This window comes from Polistes fuscatus, unplaced genomic scaffold, assembly GCF_010416935.1.
Source record: "Polistes fuscatus isolate 324 unplaced genomic scaffold, CU_Pfus_HIC Scaffold11, whole genome shotgun sequence".
Taxonomy (NCBI): Eukaryota; Metazoa; Arthropoda; class Insecta; order Hymenoptera; family Vespidae; genus Polistes; species Polistes fuscatus.
Window position 1 is genome coordinate 7,332,035 of NW_025113009.1, and position 25,612 is coordinate 7,357,646.

At 28.3% G+C, this 25,612-nt stretch overlaps 1 protein-coding gene across 6 annotated transcripts; it reads right to left on the minus strand.

The window, feature by feature from the left end:
* Positions 1–11,638: 11,638 nt before the first annotated feature.
* Positions 11,639–24,976, minus strand: LOC122526517. Of its 6 annotated transcripts, none has more exons than XM_043649963.1 (13): positions 24,778–24,976; positions 24,200–24,305; positions 23,407–23,604; positions 21,519–23,309; positions 21,203–21,431; positions 20,586–21,100; positions 20,270–20,493; positions 18,677–20,185; positions 18,105–18,265; positions 17,846–18,012; positions 13,799–17,765; positions 12,714–12,796; positions 11,639–12,631 (listed from the first exon to the last, which is right to left on the minus strand). In XM_043649963.1, exons 3-13 carry the CDS (start codon positions 23,506–23,508, stop codon positions 11,912–11,914), a joined length of 9,468 nt encoding a protein of 3,155 aa, XP_043505898.1. In that variant the 5' UTR covers positions 23,509–23,604; positions 24,200–24,305; positions 24,778–24,976; the 3' UTR covers positions 11,639–11,911. The 6 variants fall into 6 exon arrangements, with proteins under 6 accessions (XP_043505898.1, XP_043505899.1, XP_043505901.1 ...); XM_043649964.1 differs by having other exon boundaries at positions 24,200–24,324; XM_043649966.1 differs by lacking the exon at positions 24,200–24,305.
* Between the last annotated feature and the right edge of the window lie 636 nt (positions 24,977–25,612).

Genomic DNA, 25,612 nt, shown 5'->3' on the forward strand with positions numbered 1-25,612 from the left:
GAAGAAGAAGAAGAGGAAGAAGGGCTCATCGATTTTACCCCGTCTCAATGGAGATGATGATGATGGACCAGACAGACCATCTTTGGAAAGAGGGGGATTCCTTTCTGGTCTATTCTTTGTTATGGAGGGTACGGATTAGCAATAAAAGCAAAACCATTCTCGGTCTGAACCATATATGAGAATGAAAAATATTAACCTCGCTTTATCGCGATGGGATATAATATATCAAATATATATATATATATATATGTATGTATATCATAACAAAAGATGATGTATATATATATATATATATACATATATATAAAAATCGCATTTTATTTTCGCGATTTTACGAGTCGTTTCGATGGCGAGAAAAGGTGTTTTTCTAAGTGGAAGTACAAGCAATACATATACTAAAGTTATATGCTCAAAATCCGCGTAACTCCTGCTGAAGATATGAACGAACGAACATATGATCTAGGATGAAGAAATACAAGATGAAATCGTTCGAATTCAAAGTATAAAGTAAGCAAAAAAAAAATAGAAAAGAAAAGTAAAACAGAAAAAAGGCAAAGAAAAAGCAGAGAGAGAAAGAGAAATTGTACCTTTGACGATACATTGACTCGATATTTCGCATCCTTTTAAGGGATGGGCAATTAAATACTCAATAATGTCGGTATGATATTTCGCGTTAAAAATTATTATATCGTGTATATGCCACATTGCGTCGTAATAAGCGATTCGAAAGTTTGTACGTTATTTTTTTTTTTTGCATTCGACATGCGTAAAAGAAGAAAAAAGAATGAGAAGAATAGAGGAAAAGAAAAAAAAAGAAAGGGAATTAAAAAGTAGATAAGATAATGCGATCAAGTTCGCGAGGTTTATTGAGATAACTTTCGGAGTCCGATTGGTGTTCTTCTCAAAGTTTTAAGAATTTTAACATATTATTATAATAAGACGACTGAAAGTTTTGGAATTAATTTTTAATTAATTAAGGGGGCGGGGGATGATAGGGGAAAAGAATTATCGCGATATTATATAAATATATAGAAAATTATTCGACACTAATAACAAGACCGGCGAACGTGAAAACACCAAATTCCTTAGACATATCGGAAAAGATCTAATCGTATATAAAAAAAAAGAGTGAACAGAAAAAAAGAAAAAGAAATAAAAAAAAAAAACGAAAAAAAAGAAACTCGTCTCTAAAATGAAATCTCTTCTTTCTACGTTTTCTTGATTGGACCCATTTTTTTATTTTTGTCTTTAAAGATTTTCAAAGTGACGCGCGTAAGAGACTAAATAAATAGACGGCAATATATAAACGGTTTTCACTTATATGGAAGTAAAGATAAAAAAAGTTACGGAATACTCCAGTTAATGAAAAGTAAAGTAAAAGAAAAGAAAAGAAAAGAAAAGAAAAGAAAAAAAAAGAAAGCAAAAAAAACCGCGTTATCTATCGCGAAGTTATGAATTATCCTAAAATAATAATGTAATTCATATATAAGACGCAAATAATAAATAAATCTCATGTTATAAGACTCGAAAGGATATTCTATTTAGAACGTAACATTCGAGGTAATCTGCTACGAATCTCAATCTATGCAATCTCTATTTTTATTACTTGACAAGTAGAATAGTAATAATATATATATATATATATGCTAACTTACTTCAGGGTAATTCCGTCAGATCATTGAACGCTTAGAATCAATCATTCTAATTATCCTCTTTTCATGAAATATTATTCGATTCTGGTAAAAAGTCATTAAAAAAAAAAAAAAAGGGAAAATAAAAAGAAAAAAGAAAACATACCTACGAAACAATAGTACATTTATCTATGACGAGATAACCGCCGAGCCGGAAACTATCCATCCAATCCACGAGCAGAGATATTGGTTTTATAAAAATAAAATATAACACAAAAAAAACCCTGAAGTGAGCGCATTCAACTCTTCGAACTTTGAAACACTAATAAATAACTCTCTGACAATGACTAGAATATAATGCGTATATCAATATGTAATTATTATAAATATATATATATATATATATATATATACATATATATATGTATGTATGTATATATCCATCAGGCGAGAGATGGGAAGAAAGAGCAAGTTTATCGATAGAAAAATTAATGTTTTATCTAACGCGTCGTACTTAAATTAATAAAATATTATCAATACATCGCTATATTGCTATAAACAACAACAACAACAACAAACAACAAGAAAAAAAGAGTAAAAGGAATAGAAGAATTTATCTTCGCGATATTACAAGAAAAGATTCCAACTCTAAACGCTCACATCAAGTTGTGAATAAACATATCATACCTAATTAATATATTGAGAATAAAGAGGGATATCATAGTTTAATATAAGAATGGATCTATATAAATATATATATATATATATAATAATAATAATATATATATATATATTAGATATATATGTATTAGAAAAAAAAAATATATATATACATACAAATATAGATATATATGAAGATTATAAATCTATATGCGGAAAAAAAATAGAATTATTATATGCGTTACGTCGAACGATCGTAGATCTATCATGGTAGCATATTTCGGCAACTATTAAGTCGATCGTTATTAATTAATTCTGTCTCTCTCTCTCTTTCTCTCTTTCCTTCTCCTCTATCTTTCTATCTCTTTCTCTCTCTCTCTCGCTCTCTCTCTCTCTCTCTCTCTTTCACTATTTCACTATTTCACCTCTTTTCTAATTCTAATCGCCGTCGTTGTAGTTAAGAAGAAAAAAAAAATGTCGAGAAAATTCTTTAACCGAATTAGGATCTACCAGATAAAATGATCTGCGCAGAGATATTATATCGTTATTATAATAATTATCTAAAAACGTGCGCGAAATAGTTGGCAACGATAAAAAAAAAGAAATTATTCACGCGTCGTTTCATTAGGTGAATTAATAATTCGTTTTAATTTTTATCTCTCTCGAGATTGATTATCTTTTTTTATCTTTTATCTTGTTATTTAAAAAAAAAAAAGAAAAAAAGAAAAAGAAAGTCAGAAGGAAAATTTCAATTAGGCCTTTGGCGTAGTAAGAACACGTCGATACCGATATACCTTTAATATCATTACTGTTTTATTGTAAAAATATATTGAAATTTTCTTTCAACTTGGATCGAAGAGAATTATCGCGTTGATATTTTTCTTTTCTAAATTTCTAGTCGCTAGGTCCCGTTTCATTCGATACTCTATCGTTGATTAAATTGATGAAAAAGAAAACGCGATTTAAAAACGGCCAAATATACTTAACGTTGATAGAATTATTATGATATATGCCATCAAATGGTATCGTCCGCCAATCGATCGCTTGTTAAAAATCTTTTTAATCACACTCGCGAGCATAAATATCTTAAAAATATCTCATTGTTAGTAATAATAAATGAAATTAATATTCGCGTTGAATTATATTTTCTTTTCTAATAATAATAATAATAATTTTTTTTTCTTTTTCTATCTTCGTGTCCCCCCCGATTTAAAGGGGGAGGGGGGGTGGGGCTGCTAATGTAGGAAAAGATGGGGTTGTTTCTGTCGACTGGTAAAAGAAAATATCACCCCCTTCGACAAATTGTTGGAAATTATTAATAATTTCTTTCTTTCTTTCTTTCTTTATTTCTATTGTTCTCTTAAATCAGCCTTAAAAGATTTCGGTCATGGTGCTATAACGTTTGTAAATACTTTAAATGAGAGAATTATAATCGATATTAAAATAATACTACTATTGATTATTATTTCGTTATATTATTATTATTATTATTATTATTATTATTATTATTATTATTATTATTATTATTATTATTATTATTGACATTATGTTAGTAACATTGCTAATATTATTGACATTACTATTATTACGATGTTTTACGATAATTATATTATTAGCACATTACCGTCGTCGTCATTGTCATCGTCATCATCATCATCATCATCATCATCATCTTCGTCATTTGTACTATAGCCATAATAATAGTAATAACTGCATTATCATTATTATTGTTATTCTCATTACGCGTAACACAACACTTTGTTAAGAGAAGAGAAGGATATATAATATTCTCTGGAACAAGTTCGAGAAAAAAGGAAGTAGGAAAAAAAAGAACAACTACTCAAGCATAAAACCACCACCACCACCACCACTACCACCTCCCCCTTCCATATAGTCGAGAAAGAGAACTATGGTGATTGTTATTATATTAATTTCATTTAAATATTATATCTATGTGTAAAGTTATAGATAGATAAACGAATAATGCTTAAGCGTACGTCGCGTTTCGTCACATAGCACACACCTATACATCTATAATCTTCTTTTTTAATATGAATGAAATGTCAGTTAGACGATAATTATACATATTACATATATATATATATATATAATATAATAAATCATGATGAGACGAGATCATGATGTTGGATGGCGTGCCAAGCGAGACGGGAATTGTTTCTTAACAAACAAACAAACAAACAAAAAAATAAATATATAGATATGAATATATATATAAATATTACATATTACATATGTATAAAATAATATAAAAACGACGATAAAACGATATTAAGAATCTAATAAGTACGACAAAATGACTGCTCTATACTGCTAAAGTACAAATGTTTCATTTAATTGTTTTCTTTTTTAAGAATATTGATTTTTTTAGGGATTAAGTTTATAGCACGTGGTCGTAATGAAAATGAAAAACAAAATGGCAACGATTAACGTGTGCGTTGTGTATGTATACTTGTATTTATTTGTTAATCCGAGATACGTGACGCGTATATGTGCGTTACGATTATTATTATTATTATATTATATTATAATAATATATATTATATAATATATATAATTATATATATATATATATATTATATTATTATTATTATTATTATATTATATATTATTATATTATTATTATTATTATCACATTAACACACACTTTCTCACATACACGTACGCTCCTCATTGTACTTAATTATACGATAAATTTACCTGAGTAAATCGGCGTGCATGAGATCCGTGAAAAAAAAAAAGAAAAAAAAAAAGGAAAATTGTTCACCCCCCTTAATCGTCGCTCCACGTCCATTTTCGTAGGACGTAATGCAATAAGAGTTCGTTGAATTGAAAAAAAAAAGAGAAAAAAAAATCCAACTGCTGTTAAGATCACTGTACCTAAAATTTACGAGCGATTATTAATTCAAGTTGTGACCATTGTTGCGTTATTTTTCTTTATATTTCGTTTAAAAAAAGAAAAAAAAAATGCTTCGTTTCGATCGCGAAAAGAAAAAGTACTTTTTTTTATTTTTAATTTAAAAAAAGAAAACGAAAAATATCACACACGACGTGACGAGACGAGATGCAAGTATTCATTTGTTTTACGTAATATATATATGTTATGTATATTTCTATAAAAGATCCTTGCACAAAATATCGACCAACGAAAATGCAACCCCGCTTAGGACTGATCATTATCAGCATCCTCCTATCACGTAAACTTATATAAGCAGTATTGGAAAAAAAAGAAAGAAAGAAAGAGAAAACAGGAGGAGAAAAAAAAGGAAAAGAAAAAAAAAGAATATATATATAAAGAAGAAAGATGATAATGAGATGCCTCGAGAATGGACGGTGTAAAACCAAAGTTGAATTATTTATCGCTAACCGTTGTTATCATTGTGGATAAAAAAAGAAAAAAAGAAAAAGAAAAAATGGAAAAAAAATGAAAATAAAACGAAGCATAAAATTTGGAAAATATAATTATATGTATGTATGTGTGTGTGTGTAAATAATTCGTCGAACGCGTTACGTGAGAAAAAAAAAGGGAGTTTATTAGGAGGTGGGCAGGGAGAGGAGGGACGGGAAGAGGAAAAAAATGACATAATAAACTATAATGGAATCGACGTATGGACAAGAAAAATCGATACTATTATAAAAGAATCGTTTCCTATGATTAAACAAAAAAAATAAAAAGAAAGAAAGAAATGATTAAAAAATCAAGTACATACATACATGCATAAATACGTAACAATAATACGTGTATATCAATTAACGCAGCTTTTGAAAGACGATAATCGATAAAAAAATAACCCGAAGAAAAAGGAAAAGAAAAAGAAAAAGAAAAAAAAAGAAATAAAATTAGGAATATATTTGTGGTATCCCCCTTGTTAGGACGATCGAATTCAGGAGTTCCTAAGGTCACGATTTCTCATATAAACCAAACACGCATGCAATCTGACCATTTTTTATCGACCTCCCTTTTCTTCTTATCGTAAATAAATCTTTAATATCTCGAAACATGCACTATTACATAATGACGTCTATCGAGCAAACATATCTTTCAAAAAAAAAAATAAATAAATAAATAAATAAGTAAATTGTAAAAAAGTAAGTACGTGCACGAGGTGTTGTGTCTTTGGGATTTCCTAAATGAATTTTGAATGATTGTAAAAAGAAACGTCGACGAATTTCAATTCGTAAGTCATGATTATCTTACTTTGAAAATATGGAGAGGTGGTATCCTCGAACTCGTTCTTCTTCGATTAGATAGGTGAAATAAGAAAAAGATTTAAAATAAAAAAAACGAAAGAAAATTAAAAAAAAAAAAATAATAAAAAGAAAAAAGAAAAAGAGAGATAAAACAAATATTATTAAATCGAGCCGAGACAATCGGAGCGGAGTGCGCAAAAGCAGTCGTAAAAGTAAATGTAATTTCTAATTTAACTGGTGTAATATCCTACGTACATACAGAACACACACAAACACACATATACACGTACATATATGCATACATGCAAACAAACATATGATATATTAAAATAGGCAGCGCAATGGTAGAACGGTAGAAATGTAATTATATTGAAAGGAGGAAGATTACGTGGGCGTACCTAATAGAATAAAAAGAAAAGAAAAGGAAAGAAAGAAAGAAATAAAGAACAAAAAAATATGCTCGTAGATAGGAAACGTTAGAAATATCTCGATCGTTGACGTTTTATCCTCTTCTTTCTCCCTTTTCGTCTGTCTCTTCGTCCGTCGTGTTCGTTCGATGATTTATATTCACTTATGTGAAATAATAACGCGTAAAACAAAAGAAAACATTTCAAAAAAGATCTAACAAAGAAAATCTCTTCGAACGTTATTTCGAGGAACGAAATGAAAGAATTGTCGTGCCAACTATTTATTATTATAAATAAATAAATAAATAAATAAAATAATTAATTTTAATTAATTAATATACAAAAAGGAATTGCGCGATTAATTAAAGTAAGAAATTTAAATTGTATATGGGGAATAAGTGACGACGTTGAGACACGAATGATTCGAAAAGGTGACGGAATAAGAAAAACTTTTCACATCGTTTTTACTCGTAGTCGCGTATTATTGAATACTATCTTCTTCTCTTTTTAAAGGATCTATCGATGTTCGATCTTTCGTGGGATCTAAAATCCGAAAGAAAAGAAGGGGAAAAAAAAATAAATAAAAAAAGAAAATACACGCATACACAAACACATATATATATATATATGAATTAATATTATCAATTTTGCCTCAAAGAGAGGATAGCATGGCAATACGGGAGAGAAGAAGCGACGAAAATAAATGATAAATATAAAAGAAATAAAAAAGAAAAAATAATAAAATAATAAAGAGAGAAAAACAATTATTATAAAAAATAATAAGAACACACGTATTACACGTACATGATATATAGAGATATATGTATGTATAAATACGCTATTTCGTACCGTCGCTGCTTTCAGTTTTTAATTAAAATAAAATAAAATAAAATAAAATATAAATGAAATGAAATGAAATGAAAATAAAATAAAATAATAATAAAAGAAAGAGAAAGATAACATGCAGTGGTCTACGATACACTCACTATACAATGTATGTATATCCTATTTCAAAATATTTAAACTAAACGTGCAGATTACTAGAAATTTTCTATTTTTTAATCGAAATGCGCCAAACGCCGACACGTCCTCGCGCTCGTTATTTTTTTAAAAGGATACACCTCCAACGCAGGAAATTGTTACATATCATTGTTAAGTTAATTGTATGTACAAAATCACAAACACACACATACACACATATACATACATACATACAAGCATAAATATTACGTACGATGAGAAAAACGAAGCGCATTATTCGATCTAACAAAAAAATAAGAGACAAATTCATATTTTTATTCTAATTTTTTTCTTTGAAACAAACAAACAAACAACAATAGTAAATAACAAGATGATAAAAAAAAAGAAAAAGAAATCAATGTAAAAAAACGCGTATAAAACGAAACGCCGATTGGCCGCTTTGTAATTTCTTTTCCGTCTATGAAGGAATGAACAAAAATTCATTAATTTTTCATATTTTTCATCGCGATCTTTTTTTTTTATTTTTTTTATTTTTTATATTCACCGTCAACGCGATACTCTCTCACAACCGCCTACTTCTTGTTATGCATGCTAATATAAATTGAGATTGTTGATGATGTACGTCGCTATTGCTGCGTTTAAAGCAAAACAAAAATATAAAAATAAATAAAATAACGATAATATCTCTCTCTCTCTCTCTCTCGCGTATTTTCAAAAGAACGTTCGATACACATTCATGTTCTATTAAAGAGAAAAAAAGAACAAAAAAAAATTAATATCGTGTATATCAAAGCGTATATCATCATCGCGTGTTCTGAATAAATTTCGATAAGCAATTTATAAAATACGTTCTCTATTAAAAAATAAAAACGAGAAAGAAAGAGAGAGAAAGAGAGAGAGAGAGAGAAGAAAAAAAAGGCACATAAAAATAAAAACGTAAGATTTGAATCGCAGTCGCTGCAAGGAAAAAAAGAAAAGGAACAAAAATTTAAAGAAAAGAAAAAAGAATAAAGGCAAATGTCATTGCTGTCGCAAAAAGCGAATTGCAACAATAATGAGAAAGAAATAGAGAGAACGAGAAAGAGAGAGAGAGAGAGAGAGAGAGAAAAATAACCCGATAACGTTGCAATTTATTATTCCTAAAGACAACCGCTCCACAATTTTTCAAGGCTAAGAAAATATTGAATTTTTTCTATATCTCGCTCGATGAACTACTATATTTATTCTTCGACTTGCGTATTTAAAAATCCTTTGGTTATATTTTTCTATATAAAAAAGGAAGACATTATCTCTAATCTCCATTTGAAGCGCAAAATAAAATAAGAAAAAGAAAAAGAAAAAGAAAAAACCAATTGAATACACGAATCTTCACTCTTACGCGAATGGGATAATAATAAGGAGAATCCGATGCCTGTGAAAAAAAGAAAAAGAAATTAAAAAATTTAAATATATAATAGCGAAAAAGGCGCAACACTTTTTTCCATTTACGATATATTGTTATAGATAAAGGAAAGAAAAAAAAATAAAGTTATTCACTTTGTCCTTTAAAAATTTAAACGTAACGAATAAAAATAAAAAATCAAATAAAATAATATATATAAAACAAGAATAAACACGCCGAATGCTCAAGAGAAAAAAAGTAAAATAATATACATAAAACAATCTCGTATGATCCATTTACAAGCATACGATGATCACATTATACATAATACTTGCATACACATAAAACAAAATACATTTAAACATATATATACATACACAAATACAAACATCATACAGAGAATATAGATACACGTGCGCTTCTTTTTTTATTACTACTGTATAACGTGTCACACATATTATATCTTATTTGTTATGAGTTTACGAGAGAGAAAAAGCGTAAGTAAAAAAAAGTAAAAAACAGATTCATATCTCTACCATTAAGTTTACCATTATCATATATATTTAAATAATATATTATATTATCACACAATCTTTTTGCACACTCCTCGCCTTACCCTTCCTCTGTCCACTACTGTCCACCACTTGCCCAAATGTGTATCATTGTATCAACCTTCTCGAGAACAAATGGTGTTGTACTTTTTCATATAAAAGGCATTGCCAAAATAAATATGGGGTTGGAAAAACTTATAAGTAATAATGCTCGTTCGATCGTTTTTACTCCTCTCTCTTTCCAATTTCATTCTCTTTTTTCGTTTTCTTTTTTTTTTCTTTTTTCTTACAGGTCGAAGAAATATTAATTAACACGTAATACTTTACGCAAATTATTTGGACAAAATTTATTATAAAATATATTATGGATTGGTTAAGTACATATCCAACTCTACGTACGTGAACAACTTCTAATCGTAACAACTACATACATAATTAAATTCACGGTGATACTCGTTAATGAACGAAGAATCCGGTTGTAACAACTTATAGATATTGAAAAGAAACAAAAAAAAATAAAAGAAAAATAAACACGTTCTTAAAAACGAAAAAAAGAAAACAAGAACTTCAATATTTAAATATTGATAAAAAAAATCTTAGTTTAAAGTTTGAACGTTTAACAAAACATTGTCTCTCTTTCGTCTTATTCATATAATACAAATAATATAAAAATTGTAAAAAAAAAAAAAGAAATCAATCTCATGTGTAAAACTTTTGAATGCTTAATAAATGTTTTTCACACACTGCGCTCTACTTTTAAGTTTAAATCACAACCACAAACGTAAAACTTAAGTCATCGTATTTGCGTCAACACGACTCAACATACAAATATATAGATATACTTAAAGAATATACAATTTACAGATAAAATAACAATTAGCAAGTTAGTGATCGGTAAAAACAAATGTAACATTTATGTCGTTTTCTATCCTTCTTACTTTCATTTTCTTTTATATCTTGGAAAGGGGCCTAAGTTATAGGGATTATTCGAAAGGCTACTTATCGTTGTCAACATTTAACACGGAAAACTTTTAAAGCACCAATTATAGTACTCGATATTTAACGTACTTTCTTCATCATCTACATATAAATTTTGCAAATTCACAAATTTTGATAAACTGGCCCCAAAATATCAGTCTTTTAATTTGAATTTTGTTAGTTCCATTAATTAGAAGCTTAACATGGAACATCGTATAAATATTTGCTCTATGTTTGTGTCCAGTTAAAAGCTTCTATTGTATAATAATCGATGCTACGTCTAACGAGCAGCCCATGTCCTTAGTAATTTGAAATACGCATAAATATTTAAAATTAAATAATAATATCTATATATCATAAAAAACCCATCATATAAAACCTGAGTAACTCTTTCTTCCGAAGATAAACAAAGAGAAAACTCAAATAATATATTCTACCTCGTCTAAGGAAAACTACATTGTTTTTTCATCGAGATATGAATTATTTACAACGTTTGACATTTTGTTTTTGTCAAAATTCAGTCGTACATAATATTCTACCTTGTATTACAAAGTTAATAACTATTATTATTTAAACGAAAACAATGACAAAAATCAAATATACTACGATATACCAATCTACACAACAACGGACTGCAATCTATGCATTGATTATAGAATAATACCTTTACATGATATACCTTACTGATTACTCTAAGGTTAAAATAAATTCAAATAAACCTAGGGCATTTGATTATCAAGAGACTTCTGAGCACCTTTCTTAACCCTTGTTTTTTGCCTACGTTAGCACTCTTCACACGCACGCATCATTTCAGTCTCACTCTATAGATTGTGTTATTTATTTGTATGTGCCCTTCTCTAAAAAAAAAAAAAGAAAAAAAGTTAAACTGTCTACAAATAAATAGGAACCAGCCTGTGCATTATGTGAAGTCACTAATTAACAAAAGAAATCTCCTAATCATAAACGATCAAGTGATAATCAATGCTAAATATTTAACGCAACGTAATATTACAGAAAAAGAAAACTGCATAAGAACATATATGGTGTATGTTTGCATTTCTTTTTTTTTTTAACGAGTTCAACTGATTATCTGATCAATTAGAACTATAATAGCTATATCATCACCTTTCTTTTTTTTGCATGTGCCACTTTAACCACACTCGTAGTCTCCATAATCAAAGTTTCTAATATGGCTACTGTGAGTCCATTTTTCACTGCCAATTCATCATGATGAAACTTAGTCCATTCATCTTCTTCAGCTTGGGCCTCTCTCGCTAATAATTCGTCGACTCTATCCCTACGTTTTCTACTCCAACGCATTACCATATTCTCCCTTTGTAATTTAGTTTTGAATCCAAACAATGTCGCTACTTCCTTACTAACATATTCATGAAGCTCTTCTACTGTCTTTGGGATTTTCATAGCTGGCTTTGTTTTCACATTCGGCTTCATCCAACTTGGACCAGGTTTCTCATATTCCGCTTGATAAACTTCCGAAATAGTTTCCTTACATAAATCGAAAAGGAATGTATTGTAGATCTTTCGATCTTTTTTCGCGATCTCGTTACTTTCTTTCGTTAATTCGTAAATTTCCGGAGGAGCTTCTAAAGTCATAATATCTTGTCCGGATTGTTTAGCTTTGTATATTAAAGCTGTAGCCTTTTCCGTAAAAGCTGTTAACTCTTCGATATTCGAAGGAATTACTGCAGGAGGCGGAGAAGGTGAAGCAATAGCAATGGAAATTCGATTATCTCCTGGAGGTGTATATGGCGGTGGAGGTTTATTCGGTATTTCTCTAACATAATATACCTCTTCAGCTTCCAATTTTTTGATCTATAAAAAAAGGAAAAAGAAAAAGATATTTTTAGCGTAATTTATTTTAAATAATTTAAAATAACTACCAAATGTGTATTACCTCTAATTCAATTTGAAGTTGTTGTATACGAAGTAGCTTAGCCTCCAAGTCAGCAACTTCTAAGCCTGGTTGTTTCAATGAAGCTGTAGGCATTAAAAATAGAATAATATTTATCAAACGTGATTATAGTATGTAACAGTATATATAGGAAAAGCATCAAGATTTGTTACAATACATTAGGGATAATATTTTACAAATTTTAGTGCTTCAGAAAAATAGGGAATATAAAAGTAGTAGAAAAATTGGAATATCTTTTCAAGGCACATAAGAAACCAATGCTAAAATGTGAGAAAATCAAACATTCTAGTATGATTATAAAGACTTTTCTTTCTGAAAATATGTATATATATACCTATATACATATATATATATATATATATATATAGAAGAATCATATAAACGTTGTTTGAATGTGTCGTGATTTACAACATTTACAAATCTTCTTGTGCATCAACAAATTAATAAGGTTCAAGCATTCATGCAACACTGATTAGTACAAAATGAACAAGTTAATGTTCGTTTCATTCGAAATTTCATGATGTATTACCTTTAGGTAAATATTATCTCGACTTTGCTATTCTGAAAATAAATAACACATAGCTATACCAGGCAATGCTTTGCATAAGAACGCTCAGCCATTATGAAAATTGAAATAGATAAGATAAAAGTGCATATTTCCTTTTTTTTTCGCTGAAATTCACTTCACATAAACTGCATGACATCATTTTCAACCCAAAATTTGTCATTATAATTTATAAAAAATCAATCATTTCACATATATTTATTTAACAAATATAAACGAAATATTGATCAAATGGTAATTACTATAAAGAGTTTAAATGAAGTTCAATACATAGAATTATGTAAACGAATTTACATAAAAAATTTGATGAATGAAGATACAGAATCAAAATAATACTTAGAAGATCAAACACATTTATGATTATTTTCTATATATAAATTGATATATCTTTAAATAATAAATATATAACAAAGATATTATATATGAATGAAACTATCTATACTTCATTCATGTTGTAAAAATCTTAGCATAGACAATAATAATTGTAAAAGAAAAAAAATACCTTTTATTTTATCGATCATTGCTTCTATGTCTTTTTCCGATGTTGTAACAATAGGTGTTGCGTGAAAATCCGTTTTTGATTGATCTTGTTTTCCTATATTCGTATTACTAAGTAGATCATCGTCCAAGGCATCAATATTCAATCTGGAGTTATTTAGATCTCTTGGTGAATCTATTTCTATTTCTGATACGCCAACAGGAGTATCACCGCCCTCGCTAGAATCAGATGATACATCTTCGTGTTTCTGTACCGCGCTCTGATCTACGTCACTTATTACTTTAACGTCTTTTCCCTCAGACTGAGATAATAGATCATTCAGTTTATTAGAAACTTCTTCAGTTTCAATTTTAGTTAATTTAGAATTATCTGATACTGTATCTTTCATAATCTCAATATTTGGATCAGTTGATTGTTCTATTTGTATTATTTGATTTTCATTATCTAATAAAGATGGATCAGTCACTTCTTTAGTAGATATTGTTTCAACTGGTTGCACTTCTTTTTTATCTTCTTGTAAAGTTTTTATCAATTCTGGCAATGATTTTTGAGAAATTTCATCTAGTATCCTTAATACTTCAGATTTGTGCACTGCTTGATAATTTTCTGATATCGTCGTTCCCTTTTGTAAACTTTGTGTTTTTTGACTTTCTGTTTTATCAAGAATTTCCGATACTTCAAGACTTTCCTCAGAGATATCTTCATATTCGGGATCTCTTAATACTTCAAATTGTGCCTTAGTAATAATATCAATAGCATTTGTTGTATGAAATTTGGAAGCTAAACTTTGTTCCTGCGTAAATTGACAATTATTTGAAGCTTCATTTTCTCGTGAAAGATTTCTTTCAATATCTTCTTGTTTATTATTTTCTGATAAGCTAGCACTCTTATTAGAATGTATTTCTGCTGTTTCAGAAAGTTTTTCTATCACATCTAAACTACTTTCCGCAATTTCAACTAAATTATCAAGTTGTTCACCCTCAGAACTTTCTGGTTCTGGCAATGATTCTAAATCTATTTGTTTTTCAATTACTGGAGATTTACTTTCTTTTTCGATAGCAGTAAGATAAGTTACGTGAGATTCTTTATTTTCATCGTGAATATTATTTTTACCACTTAGTTCTTCATCGGATAATTCAATCTTAGTACTAATTTCTAATTGCGGTAATAAATCTTCAGTACTTTCTGAATCAGATTTTGTGATTATTATTTCTCGTGACTGAACTATTTCTTGTTGGACAGTATCTTTACCTTCTATTTCTAAATTTAATTCAATATTTACCACAGATACATCATCTAATTTATTGGATGGAATATCTATCGCGTCACTACTTGCATTAATACGATTTTTACTGTATTCTAAATATAATGGAGTAATATTAATTGTATTATTGTCACTTGTTGACAATTTGTGAATCTGCAACTTATCATCAAGTGTAGAATCGCATGTAATAGATGGGAATGGACTTTCTATCGTAAGATCCATATTATCTGTTTCTAAGATAATCTTCGTTTGAATATTAATTTCATCCAATTTATTGTTGTCATTTTCTTTTCCTAAAGAAATCGATGATTTAATAGATTTTATATCGTTTATGTTTTCATTGGTCTTGTCTGTTCCTACATATTGCTTTCCTTCTTTATCATATACTTTATCATTTTCCCTGGCAATTATATCTAATATATCATCAAGCTCATCAGTAGTTTTTTCAATGTCAGTTTCATTAATCTTTAAATTAAGAGCATCAATATTTGTAGATTCTGCCCTCGGTAAAAGCATAGACTCATCTTCCATACTAACAGATAAGTTTTCTGTAAAATCTTGAACGACATCATTTTCTTCTTCCGATATATTTTTATAATCAGAACTAATATGAATGTGCGATTCTATTTCACGATTCTCTGTTTGTTCCCCTTCATTTTCTTCTTCATCGTGAACAATATTAAATGAATCAGATATAGTCCAGTCATCCTTATCTACAGACATTTTCTCGGTGGAAATAACTTCAGATTGATTTTCTTCAACATTGAAATCACGTTTAACTAAATTCACAGACAATGTATTTGCATTTTGTGAAATTATATTCTCTTTGTCTTTACTATTAGAAATATTATATTGACCTGTATTTATTTCTTCTTTATTAGTAAAGTCTCTTGAAGATAAATGTATTTCATTATTTTCAGCGGAAGAAATATTTTCAATTTGCAAACTATCTTCATTATCTTTAATTTGTGAAATATTTTCTAAATGTAATATGCTTTCATTTGCTATTACATCATTGCCTTTTTTCAAACTATCGTCTTCAGTCATTGGGCTTTGTTCTGATATATTCGTTGAAATTGATTCTATATTTTCAGAAAGATTTTCTCCGTATGATTCCTGTGCTACAAATTGAACATCTACACTTTTATCATCAATCATTTCTTTATCCAAAGGAGTATTAATTTCAAATGTATCCTTCGCATAATTAAGACTTTTATTTTCTTCTATGGATATTGGTGATTCTGATTTTTTATTAATATCTGTAGTAGGTAGGTAATACGGAAAATCTTTATTAAGTTTTTGTATCTTTTGTGTATTTGTTTCCAATGATATAATTGAAGAATTAGTGTCGCCTTCAAGTATTTTTGCATGCTCGGATATAATAGATTTTTCGATTTCATTTAATATCTTCTTACTTTCCGCTTTATAATCTATTTCTTGATTTGATTCGGAAAATATTTCCTCTTCCGGAATTAATCCAGATATAACGTGACTTACATTTTCCGCTAAATCTGCAGGATCACTGGCGGGGTTTAATTTTGAAATGTCTGTAGAATGACTTGAGATTTCAGTATTAATATCCGTTTTAATAGGAATTTCTGTATCTGTAATATCCGATTGAATGGTTTTATCTTTTTCTTTATTAGAAATTAATGTGTTATTGTCGATTAGCTCAGATTTCGAAAAGACTTCTGATATATCTCTTAAGGTACTTTTTTCTTCATTATCATGCTTTTCATTGGATAAACTACTAATTCGTAACATCATTTCTGATAGAGCCTTAAGCTCATTTTCAAGGCAATTAATATCTTCATTTAGATTTTTATTATTTAGTTGTAAAAAGTGTAATTTTTTAGAATAAGTAAGCGTTCCACTATCATTATTAGTAGCAAGTTCCATATTGGAGCTTGGAATATATGTTTCTGATTTATTTGAAATAAGCTTTGAATTATTTGTTTTTGATGTTTCTATTGTGTTGGACTGTGACACAAGATTTTTTAAAGGCACTTGTTCAACATCAATTAAATCTGATTTTGGTTCTATTATTGCAAGTTGATCACTCCTATAACTCTTGGATTGTTTTAATTCAGATGCTGTAGGAATATCTGTATCGGTATTTATTACACTAACTTCATCTTTAATATCTCTTGAATTATTGTCAGATGATATTGCAGCTGTTAATATTTCTGGTACAGAAACAAGCGTGTGATTAGTTTGAGTTCCACTTGAATGGAATGTGGTATTATAATTTGTAGCTTTCTCGCCTTGATCATCGTCGGAAGTTGATGATATTGAAATAGACCTGAGTTTTTCATATTCTGTATCTTTCAAATCTGCAAATATGGATTGAACATTATAATGAATATCTTGTTTTTTAGTGTTCGACGATTCCACCACATTATTCCTTTTAATTATTTGTGATGGTTTTAAAAAATTTGTTTCTTCGCTTTTACTCTCATATATTAAAGTTTGGATGTTTTTAATAATGCCTTTTTGCTGAATTTTTGTTGATAATAAATCAGATTCTGATCTTGAACGTAATAAGTCACTTTTTTTATAGATTTCTTGTATTCTCTTAAGTGGAATATCAGGTACTTTAAATTCTGCCAATGATTTAGACTCTATAGCCAATCTGTCATTATCCTTCATAGTTTCTTTTCTAGATTCCAATTTTTTTCTCATCTCATGAATAGTTGTATCATATTTCTGTTTAAAAATAAAAAACCAAATATGTTAGTATTATATAGTCATATTAAATAACTCTTGAAATAAGATTAAATATATACCTTAATTTGGTTTAACAAATTTGCTTCTAATGCTTTTAGCTTTTGTTTTGTTTGTTTTCTAGCTTCCTTTTTTAAACGTGACATTTCTATTCTACGCTCTGCTAATTTTTCTGTAAGTAATTCTATTCTTCCTTCCACGTCACTCGTATCGGATGAGAGTGTGGAATCTATAAAAAAAGAAATATAAATTCTTTATAAATAAAGTCGTATAATAATTGAATATGAAAAAAATCAATATGTAAATATTAAAATACCCTACCTTGATGAGATAAAGCAGAAGTTGTAGTGACAAGCTTATAAGCTGCTTGTTCCATCCGTGCTACACGTTCTTCTTCAGCTCTTAATCGTGCATCCCATGCCATCCACTCTTCTACACAATTTCTACGTGAAACAAGTGCTGCTTCTCTTGCATTCAAGATTCTGTATAATACATTATTAATTAGTTAAAAATTAGTTATATCCATATAAGATTATATCGTATATAAATATTGTGTGATAAATAATTAGCAATTATTGATTAAATGATTACTATATGATTGAGTAGTTATAATTATGAAAAGATCAGATTATATATAAAATTTTTGCACCAAATATAAATTCTACGATAACACCAGCATGCAGTTTGCCACTAAAGAGAATCTATTTTTACAATGGTTGACTTCATGGTGAATTCACATTTTTGGTTTATTATTAGAAATCTTATATATGGCTGCAGAGATTTAGTAAATTATTCATTTAATTATTAATAGTGAAATGTCAGAAAAGAGAAGAATCATGACTGTTAAACTTAAAAATTACTTTATTAAATATATGTAATAAAGTATTACTTACTGTTCAAGCTTTTTTGAAGTTTTAAAATCATGATTTTGTGATCTGATAACTATTGATCTAGTATATTCTTTTCCATTATCTACAGTATTATGATTAGAAATAGCAAATGTTCCAAGCTGAGATCTTGTAGATATATCACCACAGTTGTGTGCGTTCTTTCCTTTATCTTTAGAAGGATAATTGTTGTCGCTATAATTTTCAAGACTTCTTTCAAAAACATTTTCTACTGAAATATTTTCTTTGCTTTCATCTATTATGTCGGCAAATAATTTAGAATTTTTATCCTTCATAGCATTCGATTGCCTGAATAAAACTTCAATAGCATTCTGATTAATAGTCCGATCGGTACTAAGATCAAGCTCATCTAAAATAGAGCCTTCATCATTTCTATCCGATTGAATGAACTCGTTTTCTATTTTTGTGCGTTTGTTATGGTGTTTTGTAAACTCTTCTATTTGAGAACTCGATTTTGATCTTAGTATATTTTCTGTCAATATGGTCGATGATGATCTTGTTCTTTGACATTTAGAATTTTTCCGTTTAGTGCTTGCCTTAAGCTCAGAATTTTGTTGAAACTTTTTAGTAATTTCTTTATCACTAGAAATTGACTTATCTGTTTTCTTTGAATTTCTTGAATAAGTTTGAAGAGTATCTTCAGAAACTTGAGAAGACTTTGATGTCTTTGACAAAGCATCCTGTTCAACGGAAGTTATTAGTTCTTGTATCGTTTCAGTATTTACTGCAGTATCTCTGGAAAATGGTTCTTTCTCTTTTAAGGAGGTTACACTTCGAAAATCAACTTGTGATGATTTAGATTTTTTTGATAATTCGTCTACTAAAGTATCAGATTCTGACTTAACATATTCTGTAATTGAGTTATCTAAATCTTGTTGTAATGATTGTAAACTAATAGTCTTTTGTTTCTCATGTACATGCCCAGCTACATTCACGCAATGTCCTTGCATCAATTTGGATTCAACATCAAGCTGATGAGACCTTAATTTAATAATATCTGCTTTAGGCATTTTATCTTCAAATTTACGGGATCTCAATTCGTATTTTAATTTATTACTACTCTTCGGAGAATTAACAGCATATTTGTTTTGTGATTTTAAATCTTCTACAGAGTCGTTTAATTTATCATATTTTAATAATGAAATATTAGATTCGTCTACTAAATTTGCTATTTTTTCAGTACTCGATAAATTTATTTTCTGAAATTGCAAATCATTTTCTGTTAGTGGTATCTTCGGATCTATATGTGATTTATCGTGTAGAGATTTATCATGTAGAGATTTATCAGAATCTACTAAAGAACTCATCGAACTGTTACTACGAATATCATAACCTTTCATTGGTCCACATGATCTACGTGGAGAGTGACTATCAGCACTTCTTTTTAATTTTGTTAAAATATTTTTTGTAGACATTTGAGGATTAAGCATATTTCTTTGCTTTTGTAACATTACTTTACGTTCTTGACTTGCAATTTTATGAAGTTCTTTCAATCTGTTTTAAAATAAAAATATCACATAACGTTATTCAAACTATTGTAATAATGAATAATACAAAAGAATAATTATAGTCGCTTACCTATTCATTTCATCTTTCTCTTGTTGTAATTTTAATAATAAAGCCCTTTGCTTTTTCTTAACTGAACTAATACGACTATCTTGACCAGTATCCCTCAATGCTCTTTTTTGCTCTTCCAATTTCGCTAACTTTTTAGTTCTATCATGTAATGTTTTTTCACGCGATTTAAATAACATTTCTATTTTGTCATATCTTTGTTTTTCATCTCTTATCAATTGAGCAATCTAATTAAATAAAAGTATAATATATTTTATAAATGTCATAAATATGACAAATTCATGTTAAAAAATAAAAAAATTAAAATTCCTGGTCTTACCTCTAAATCGAGATTTTTGTTAAAAGAACAAGTTACATCTCTCGTAGAAATACTAATTTCTGTACCAGTTTCTGTTTTTATAGAAGATGTAGTTTCATGTAAACTGATTTCTGACATTGTTCTTACTTTACTAGGCAATGAAAGATCTTCTAGTTGATCCAAATCTTCAAATTGATCTCTAGAGCCTAAGGAAAGTAATGGAATTTCATAATCTTCTAAAGATAATTCATGTCCATGCGTATTTTCATGAATTTCCAAAAAACTATTAGTTAAACTACGTCTGCCTGGACATATGTCAGTTTGAGTTCCAATATCATTCACTGTTTGAGTTTGAACTTCTGCTACTTCAATGATTGATTTATTCCTTTTTCTTAAATTATTATTTTGTTCTTCTGTTTCTTCTTTCTGCATGAATACTTGTTCATCGATGGAAGAAGCTTCATCAATTTTATTTATCATTCGTTTATCAATAACAACTTTTTCTATACTTGTATTGTCATTAATTTGTGATACTACTATGAAAAAAGAAAAAATTCTAATTAAATTGTCATTTTAAAACCTATAAAACATTTATGTATAATGAATTACATTCAAATTATACATTTATAATAATTTACCTCTATCAGCATTTTTCTTATCTATTGTAGTGTTTTTTCCCATATCATCTAAATGTAGTATAAATTCATCGGCAGCTTGATTTTGTTTCTGTATTAATTCTTTTTCTTGTTCATTTTTTACATTGTAAAAACTTTTCTCCACATCCATAACTTGCCTCAGTGATTCATTCATCGAATCTAATAAATGCAATTCTGCTTGAAACTGCATATGCAAAGCGGTCGGATGTAACTGAAAAAATGCAAATTTGTTAAATTTAATAATTTCACAAAATTAATACATCCATAAAATATCGCATACAATTTTATATATACTCACAAGTTGTATTCCATGCTGAATTGTTTCTGGTTTTGCGGATGTTTTATACTTCGAAGTTTTTGCACCATCAACATTGGCTTCATTACCCTGTGCCACTTGTTTTTTTCTTTTTGATCGAAATATAAGATTCATATCAGGTGTAACTAAATCGCGGAATTCTTCTTGCGTATAATTAGTATCTCTAAAAGTTATCCATCGTGGGTCTAGCAAGGCTTCTCGTAATGAGCTTTCATTTAAATTAGTTAAATCATTATTACTACTTTGAAGTTTATTAGATACATTAACATCTTGAGAAAAAGCTTCATTTTTATTGCTGCTTGTGTCTGTACATTGTACAGAAGAAGAATCTTCAATATAGTTTGAATGTTCATAATCTTTTCCTGATTTTTTCAAATGTAAACTTTGAATTGTTTTAAATTTATCAGTATCTTTATACTTTGATAGTTCAGTAAAAACTGTAGAACAGGTATTGTTGCGTTTTTTTAAACTGCTGTTAGAGTCAGATATAATCTCAACATCACCAGAAGTATCTGAATACGTAACATAATGTTTTCCTTCAATTCTATTTATAGACGTCTTAGTTTTGTTATATATTCTCTTGTTATACTCTTTAATTCCTATACCTGCTTGTTTGTTAACAGATTGACTTGATACTTTATTTTGTTGTTTCACTTGCTTATTTTCCAATTTATATTTGTGCTCATCAGTTTGTTTCAGTGGCTGCAAATCTTCTTTGCATTTGTATTCTATGCTATCAAATACCATATTTTTAAGTGTATCTTTTATTACATTTTTTTCAGACGGTTTTGTAGTGCGATCAGAATGAGATTCATTATTACTTGCCTTATTTTTACATTCTAAAGAAGTGTCTCTTAATTTTGTAGATTGTACATTGGAGCATCTATGCTTTTTATCACTATCCTTTCTAGTGGTAGAAGTTGCAAAATTTTTAGTCTTTGGTTTAGTCAATACAAAATCACATTCTTTTGGTACGAATAAAGGCAAACGATCACTTTTAACTCTCCCTACTGATACAGAGCCGCTTGTATTGTCTGTAATATCTTTTCTAGAAACATGTCTTGGGCTTTTAGATCTTTTACTAAAATCTGAAGAAGAATACAATACTTCATCGCTTTTTGTATACAAAGAATCATCTTTTCTTATTCTTTTAGATCTATTTTCCTTTTCCCTAGAATTTTCTCTAACATGCTCTTTCTTTTTAGAGAAATTAGATGCTATTGAAACATTAGGTGCTTTTAAAGGTTCAACATTTTCGCAAGCTACTACAGATGGCCCCTCAGACAATGAAAAGTCTAGCTTTCTTTGTACTCTTTCCCTCGATGTTTTTTCTGATCTTTCAGGCACAAAATCATTGGATGATACAGCCAATTTTATTCCAGCAACATCTTTCGAAGTAGGATTGTCTTTAGAAGAATAATCTAAGGTCTTAGCGGACATTTTTAAATCCGGTACTTTTATCGACTCTCTAAAAGCCATATTTTGCATCGCTTGATATAAATTATGATTACTGCTAAGTTTTAATTCTTTTGAATACACTTCACCTTCTGTTTTATTACCAAAGTCATATAATTTCTTCTGCGTATTTGGATGGTCGCCAAGAGAAAGTTTTCTTTTAACAGCACTAATAAATGTAAATGGATATGGTTGAACGGGATGAAAAGACAACAAATTCTCTACATTTTTAAAATCAAGTTGCGATGTGTTATTTGATGTTTCTTTCAAATCTTTCTTACTATCATCTATTTGAAGCTTTTTTAATCCAAGATGTGTCTATAATTATACAAATAAATCTCATGATACAAAATCTAGTAAAGTCCAGAAATCCATAACTATACCATTTTACAAATAAACCTAATTATTTACTTACATTAACCAAATTTTCTGCACGCTTAACAATAATATCTGGGTCATTAAAGAAGACATATTTTTTTTTAAGGCCTATGTCTTCTTTTTTATCATTACTACTCATATTTTCATTATTAAAAGATGTAGATACCTCTAAGTATAACTACTTTTTGTAAATCTATAGATTTACGCTTATACGGTTTCCCCTTATTAACTATTGCTGAAAATGAAAATAAAAAGTCAATAAAAATATAACATATTTTTAAATAATCAACTTATATACACACTTCACGCAGTACTTAATTTAACTAATTAACTATTTATACAGAATGTGCTGGTGATACAAGCAAACAGAAAGCGATTCTATGTGAAAAATTAAATCAAAAGCGTAGAATAAAATTTGTGCATGACTTTGTTTTTAAGAAAATAAGTTTGAAAATTTATAGAGTATGCGTGCACTTGATTGAATTTACAAATCCAAAATCTAAAATCTTTGTTTGATAAGCATAAAAGTAGAATGAATACAAGAGATATAAAATATTTGTAAATATATTAGAAAACATAAAAATACTGTCCAAAATACCTAAGAGAAAAATAATGAAATTCATGAGCTAAAATTGAATCAAGAATCATTCCCTGCTTACTCGTATTACTAATTACAGGACACTCTCTATATATGATGACAATAAATCTAACCACAAACTGATTCTTTTTTTATTTTAAGAAAGTGCATTTACTTTAAAGATGTTATAAGCATGATTCATAAATGAACAATGAATATTATTGATGAAAATAAAACAATAAATTAAACTTACACTAAGTCATTTTGCTGTTGTTGAGAACATAAGGTACACAAGAATACCAAATCAAAGTAATGCACTTAATTGAGCATATTTAAAGATACCTCCAGGAAATCATAACCTATATTATAAAGGAAAATCTGCTTACATTAACTGATACTTATATCTCCTATGTAATACTGACATTTATAATTAACTATATATATATATATGTATAACTAATTAAAATGATAATATCTTTGTTCTGATCATAATTCACATTACAATCACGACACTAGACAGAATCGCTTAAATTGTCTACAACGGTCATTTGTATACGATAGATCACGTGGTACTCAAGAATTTACTATTCTGCAAAATTAAAGATGGCAACAATGGAACGCATTTAATCGATAATACTGCACGTATATGCATCAAATAAAAAATATAAAGAAATACGAAATGAAAATATCAAAGTATTATTTATTGAAAAAAATGCTACGAAAAATGCATGCAAAATAAATTAAAATTTTTTAAGAATGTTATAAATAAAGATCGCATAGTTTGTTATCACTAATTGTAAATTATGCACGTAGCAATTAAACGATTTTCACCTGATTTCAACTTTTTGTGATACATTTCTGCAATATTTCAGGAGTGTCACTCTCTAATATAATATTAAATATTATTTTTTTATAATAATATTACATTTTGAATACTAAATACATTAAACTTAGTTTATTTATTAAATATATGCTCTGTGTGAAAGAACGTATCTTTGTGTGCCAGTATCTACTAGGTTAGCACAGTATCTCGGATTTGGGGAACCTGTTTTTCTGCGAAATGATTGGTTACTCAAATCTTTCTTTTGTTTTATTTGGCACAATTATAAGTAAAATATTATGAGTAAATTGTATTTAAAAAAAAAAGAAAATTTAAGTCTGTAGATTTAAAAATTTGATCTGGAAAAAAATTTGTTGCAATAAATTAGAATATAAAATATTTCCAAAAACAATTCTACTTAAATAATTAACCTCTACCTTTACCTGTTGCTTATGTATTGTTTGTATATGAATGAACATCAATATATATAACGGTAAATATGTATGTATGTGTATACACACATGTATATTTTAAAAGTTCGACTTTTTTCCTCTAGATGGCGACTGAAATCAGTCATTGAAAAAAATATGCCTGCTCAGAAAAAGTTCATTGATGAAAAAAAAACTGTGAAAAACTTTTAGAAAATCATGAACAATTTCCTTTTCCGCGTATTCGAAATATTAATTTAAATTTAATAATTATTTTGTTAACAACAATATATACAAAATCTTTGGTACATTCTCACAAATATTCAGAGTTATATTTATTATAGAATTTCAAATAACAATGTATATGTTATGATATTTAATTTTTGTGTGTGCCTTCAGAAATGCCTTTATACATATA

Excerpts from the sequence above, each read along its gene's own strand:
- LOC122526517 (XM_043649966.1), bottom strand. The coding sequence starts at position 23,508 with ATGAGTAGTAATGATAAAAAAGAAGACATAGGCCTTAAAAAAAAATAT. Across the intron at positions 20,186-20,269 it reads GAGAAAGATGAAATGAATAG|ATTGAAAGAACTTCATAAAA; the intron begins GTAAGCGACTAT and ends ATTTTAAAACAG. Across the intron at positions 12,797-13,798 it reads AATGATCGATAAAATAAAAG|CTTCATTGAAACAACCAGGC; the intron begins GTATTTTTTTTC and ends TAATGCCTACAG.